The sequence below is a fragment of the Alexandromys fortis genome, unplaced genomic scaffold (assembly GCF_014885135.2).
Source record: "Alexandromys fortis isolate MF-2015 unplaced genomic scaffold, M_Fortis_MF-2015_v1.1 scaffold_26, whole genome shotgun sequence".
Lineage (NCBI taxonomy): Eukaryota > Metazoa > Chordata > Mammalia > Rodentia > Cricetidae > Alexandromys > Alexandromys fortis.
The window spans coordinates 5,648,433-5,654,432 of record NW_026067894.1 but is presented as its reverse complement, the minus strand read 5'-3'; the positions used below and the strand labels follow the sequence as shown (position 1 = coordinate 5,654,432).

General features: G+C 52.3%; 1 protein-coding gene across 1 annotated transcript in view; it reads left to right on the top strand.

Annotated features, from left to right (window-relative positions):
• Window positions 1-2,128: 2,128 nt before the first annotated feature.
• Window positions 2,129-6,000, top strand: part of Asap3 (ArfGAP with SH3 domain, ankyrin repeat and PH domain 3) — a 39,217-nt gene continuing 35,345 nt past the window's right edge. The window contains exon 1 of the mRNA XM_050155425.1: window positions 2,129-2,379. Coding sequence (XP_050011382.1) covers window positions 2,251-2,379 — 129 coding nt within the window. The 5' untranslated portion in view covers window positions 2,129-2,250. The remainder of the gene's footprint in view (window positions 2,380-6,000) is intronic.

Genomic DNA, 6,000 nt, shown 5'->3' with positions numbered 1-6,000 from the left:
ACCCACGTGGGAAGGAGAAAGCCAGCTCCTGAAAGTTGTCCTCTGACCTCATGGATTCAGTGTCGTGCATGTGTACGCATGTGTGTGAGCACACACACACACACAATTGTAAATTTTTTTTTTTTTTGAGACGGGGTTTCTCTGTGGCTTTGGAGCCTGTCCTGGAACTAGCTCTGTAGACCAGGCTGGTCTCGAACTCACAGAGATCCGCCTGCCTCTGCCTCCCGAGTGCTGGAATTAAAGGTGTACGCCACCATCGCCCGGCACAATTGTAAAATTTTAAAAGTAAAGTTAAAGGGACTGGAGAGACAGCTTGGTGGTTAAGGATCATTTGTTCTTGCAGAGGACCTGGGTTCAATTCCCAGGAGCTATAGGTGGCTCACAACCATCTGTAACTCTAGTTCCAGGGATCTGATGCCCTCTTGTGGCTTCCAAGAGCACCCAGCATCATTTACATGGTACCCAGACATACACACACACGCAAAAACATCCATACATATTAATGAAAAAAAAAAACAAGCAAAAAGCAAACTCACACCAAAAACCTAGCATACTAAAAGTAATGGATCGGGGAAAAAGCAGCAGGATTAAGATGACAGAGAGGTGGAATGTGGAGAGCGGGGTGACGGAGGCTGCAGGTGGCGAGTTTTAATCAAATGGCCCGGATACGCATTATGGTTACATTTGAAACATTCAAGGGGGCTGGAGAGATGGCTCAGAGGTTAAGAGCACTGACTGCTCTTCCAGAGGTTCTGAGTTCAATTCCCAGTAACCACATGGTGGTTCACAACCACCTGTAAGGAAATCTGGTTCCCTCTTCTGGCCTGCAGGCATAGAGGCTGAACACTGTGTACATAATAAATAAATCTTTAAAAAAAAAAGAAGCTTAAAAAAAGAAAAAAGAAAGAAACATTCAAGCCTTGAAAAAAAAACTCAAAATCAAACAAATAAACAAAAAACAGAGGGAGGCAACCTGCAGGAAGTGAATTCCAGGCTGGAGAAGAGGCCAGTTCTAAGGTCCTGGGCAGGAGTGTGTCCCTAGTGAGTTCAAGAGACATCGGGGACAGGTGATGAAGGAGGGAGGGGAAGGAAGGGGCGGGGAGCAGCAGTCCCAGGAAGGTCTGCCTCAAAACAAAGGAAAAACAAGCAAATAAAACTCACCCAGAGCTGGGTATCAGTGTGCACACCTTTAATTCCATCACTCAGGAGGCTAGAGGCAGGCGGATCTCTGAGTTGGAGGCTAAAGATACCTTGCCAAAGGAGTGGAGAGATGATGGCTCAGCGGCTAAGAGGACCCCGGTTCAATTCCTGCACCCACATAGCAGCTCACACCTGTCTGTAACTCCAAGATCAGACACCCTCACACAGACATACACGCACGCAAAACACAGGTGCACATAAAATAAAAATAACGTATGCCTCTCCCATTTCTACTTAAATATACTCTAGAGTATGACACGAGCCCAAACGCATAAATTACTTTTAGAAACCAGAGAGGCAGTTGACTCAGTGGCACATGGATGGGTGACGGCGAAGATCTTCTGTGGCCTGGTGGTGCAGACCTTATCTTTAACCACAGCATTCAGGCAGAAAGAGAAGCAATCCTTTCAGCCGGCACTAACACCGCGGTGGGCGGGGCACAGAGTTAGGGGGCGGGGCTGGAGGCTGCAGGGTCGCGAGGGCGGGGTCAGCCGGGCAAGCTGCGGGCCTGCGTGCAGCTCTCAGAGGCTGGTAGTCCTTGGGGGCGTGGCTAAGAAGTAAGGGAAGCCGGTCGGGGGCGGGGCCTGGGAGTTGAGAGTCCGGTCCCGGGAAAGCGCTTCCCCACTGTAGGTCATAGAGAATGGGCCGAGAGGGGCCGATGCGGGGTGCTAGGGCGTGGCCAGGGAGTTAGGGGCGCGGCTGGGGTGTGGCCGGAGAGTTAGAGAAGCGCATGGGGGCGTGGTCATGGAGTTAGGGTGAGGAACTGAGTCAGGACCAAGGAGTTAGCCTAGGCATTCGGGGGCGCGGCTAGGGAGTTAGACGAGAGGGGCCAGGGGCGTGGCCGAAGAGGAAGGCTAGGGGAACGGGGCGTGGCAGGGAAGTTAGGGGCGGGGCGGGGCGGGCCAGGGGGCAGGGCGTGAGGAGGCCAGGACCGGGACGCTGCGGGTAGTGGGGGCCGGCCCTACGCGGTGCAGCCAGCCCAGAGCGGTTAAGTGCAGCGTCCCCCGCGCCCGGCTCAGGCAGCTTCGGCGTCTCCGCCCCGCGCCCGCCATGCCCGAGCAGCTCAGTGTCGCGGAGTTCCTGGCCGTCACCGCGGAGGATCTCAGCTCCCCAACCGGGGCTGCCGCTTTCGCGGCCAAGATGCCCCGGTGCCGGGGGGCGGCTCTGGCACGGGAGGAGGTGAGGGGCCCAGGCGGGAGGGAGCTCACGTCAATTCGGGGCCTGGGTTTGACCTTTGCCGGAGTACTCGGAGCTACGATGGCTCTTTGCGGCGCTCCAGAAACTCGCCCCTCTTAGATCTGTGGGAACCTAGCTCATCTCAAACATCTGCCTCCTCACGGAGGAACCTGGAAGAGAGGACCAGAGGGTCACCTCGACAGAGACTCCTACATGTTGGGGCACATCTCTCAAATACTTTGGGAGACCTGCCCATCATATCATATGTGTATTCGCTCATTTGCTTACAGCTCTGTGTTTTCGGTTTTGGAGTCCCACAAATATGCCGTCCCCCAGGTCAGTCCCATTCCGAGAAACAGGCTCAGTCCTGAAACTACCTCTCCCTGACTTTAGGAGAGAGGTGGCCCCCTCCTCTTGGCTGCTTGTTCTGAGACTTGGCTCGCCTTGTGGAATGAATGCGAATGGGAAGGCGCCAGGAGCCGGGGTTCACCTTGGCTGTCGCGGGCAAGTTTATAGACTCCTCTCCCCTCCCTTCTCCTCTTTGTGTTTCCAGGCAGAGTGTCCCAGGCCCTTTCTTTCGCCCTTGTGGGCTGCCCCACCCCATTCCCATGCTCACTGGAGTTCGTTCCTCTTCTCTGAACTCTCTTCAGCTTTGCATCAGTAAGGAATATGCTGGAGCAGACAGTCTGTGCTCTGCAGCCAGCGGAGGATAATGTGCCACAGCTGTGTTCGAGAGGATGCTCCAAACTGGGGTGGCATCTTGGACTTCAGCAGTACTCTGGACCCCCAACCCTTCACCATAAGTATGCTGCCCCTTCTGTGTGGCAGACACAAAGCTACACGGAAGTAGTCAGAGCTGAGGTCTTAGGAAATCTCCCTTCTTCCTTTCCCGGGTCTGGCTGGACCACTGTCTCGACTCTTTCCTCCTTGGTAAGGAAGGCAGAGAATTGTACAGACTGTCAATTTCAAGCGATGCTAACCTGTGTTCAGACCCTGGTCCTGCAGTTTGCAAGATGGGTGGGACCGGTCATGTGACCTGGCCTGTAAAGTGGGGCTAATTGTTTACCTCTTAGAGCTGTGCAGAGATGGGAACATTACTGTCAAGGTCATTGACATCTCTTTAGGAAGTGACCAAATCTATTGGAGCTTCATTTCTTGTGCACACTGTAGGAATACTTGGTTTTTGTTGCTGTTTAAGACCGTCTCACTAGATAGTCCAAGCTGGCCTCAAGCTTGTGATCCTCCTGCCGTGGCCTTTCCAGAGCTGGTGTTACAGGGGTGCACACTATACCTGGGTCAGGAGTACATGTCTTTATGAAAATGAGAGCCAGTGAGGCTAAGATCGCTTGAGCAGAAGCATTACCACAAATAGGGGTGTCTTGCTGGCTGTTCCGAGGGAAATGCTACCCTGTAGCCTTAGTCTTGTCTTCAGGAGTGCCTCCTCCACGTTTCAGGATGTCTTCAGGGATTTTACCTGTCATCCTCTTCTCCAGGTTGTCCACTAGAGTGTTGAGTCAGAGGCGAAGGGACTGCTCCGACTGTGTGCCTCTGCAGCTGACCCCACTGACTGTCTCAACAGCATTGGGTCTGGAAATCCAGTTGGCTCTGATGGGGGCTCAGATTTGACCCAGCGAAGGGCAGACAAAAGCCAACCTTTTTTTTTTTTTTTTTTTGCCTCCAGATCCTTGCACTTACAAGCTTTTGTTTTGTTTTGTTTTGTTTATTGTTTGTGCAGCAGAAAGGCTTGAGGTTCCCAAGCACAGCTTTTCTCCTCAGCTCCCAGAAGTTAGGAGTCTGACTTTCGAATTAGATTTTGCTGGAGTTTTCTGGTTGGTTTTGTGGTCATGCCTCTCTGTTATTATGCTATGCTTACATCCAGTTTGATACTTTTTTTTTCTTCCTCCAGTACCGGGCATGACTAACCTCACTCCAGGCTTGCTTCTCCTGTTGCTTCTTAAATCAAGACTTCTAGGTCTAGGCGGTTTCCTGGAAGTAACTCGGGACTCTGTCTTTTTTTTTTGTCAATCCTACTGGGAAGGACCCTGGGACAGGTCATAGGAGCCAAGAGGGTACGGGCTGGAGGGCCCTGTGAGAGAGAAGTCAGCTAGAATTCCTCTCATTTGAGATGGAGAAACAGATACCACCAAGAGGGCCAGACACTGCCTGAGCTCCCAGTGGGGAGTGGGGGCAGCTGGTGTTCCTCCCTCATTGTCTTAATCTCTGGTCCTACTCTCTCCTTGCAACATTCACCTGCCTGGCCTCCCTCTAGACCATCTCCAAACCTCAATTATTTCATCTTGAAACCGAGTCTCCTAATTCCTCTCTGCTCAACCTCACTGGATTGCTAAAGCTGATTTGTTTTTCCCTGTGAATCTCTGTGCGACATGAGGGAGTTTTGAAATAATCCCTGCATCAGATGGCCCCTCCCATCCTTGACCCTCCTGCAGCCATCATCCTGTTAATTTTCACAGGGAAAATAAGGCAGTTGCCACGTGTGTCACGGCAGGTCCGGCTGGCTGCTGTTTTTGTATGGTTCTCCCTGCGGTTTCTCTGCTGGGCACTGAGGACGTAGTGATCCTTCTTTGGTTTGCTGACTGGATGGGGACATGTATTAGGGTAATAAGCAGGAATGCCAGGAGCTATCCTGAGTGTCCAGCAAAAGACACAGTGTTGTCAGAGGCTAAGGGGGTGACTAGGGGGTGAGCCAGTGAGGATCAGAGCAACATGGGAACTTCCTGGAGGAAGTTCTCCTTCCAGGTAGATAGAGATGAACCCAGGTTAGCGGAGAACACGAGTGAATTCAGGGACTGGCTGAAAGGAAGCAGATCGAGAAGCCAGGAGACCATTTTGACCTGCGCTCAGCAAGAGGCAGTCTCTGTGGACATGTGCATGCTCCCCGTGTTTGTCTTCAGAGCTGACAGATGGGGGAAGGGTCATGGCTAGGAGAATGTTTACCTAAAATCTCTATCATGTCTTAACAGTGCATAGTTGAAATTCTGATGGAGTCAAAATTACCTTTTCCTTGGCGTGTGTGTGTGCATGTACATGTGTTTATTTTGAGACAGGGTCTAGCCAAGGCTAGCCTGAAATTCATGACTCCTCATCCGCCCCCCCCCCCCTTCTAGCCTGTTTCTGTGGAAAGGAAGCTTGTTTTAAAGTATTAGAGGTGCCTCTTGGAACTGAACAGCGAGGCCAGGTAGATGCCTTGTGGTCTGGGAGTTGAGGCTTGGGAGGAGTCAGGGGCTCAGGCAGCTGCTCCATCTAAGTTCGAGTAGCAGTGATTAGCGCTTCTGCTCCCTTCTCATTACATAGGCCCCACACGGTCACATGACCTCACTGGTCCAGTGTCTAAAGGTAACCCAGCCAGTCTCTCATGTCCCACTTCCAAGTTCCCGGCAGCCCAGCCCAGCTTTTGGACTGATTACAGAAGCTGGGTCTCCACCCCTCGTTTCATCAACAGAGGTCACTGAGGGATACACTCAGGCAGGGTAAACATGGCCACAGTTTTGTCCTCGGGGAGGAGGACACTTCTTAAAGGAGGAGGACAGGGTCCAGAGACTCCTCCCAGGAACGTTCACGAAGCTTCTCTCTATTTGGTGTAGTCTGGCCTCTGCAGAGAGGCCC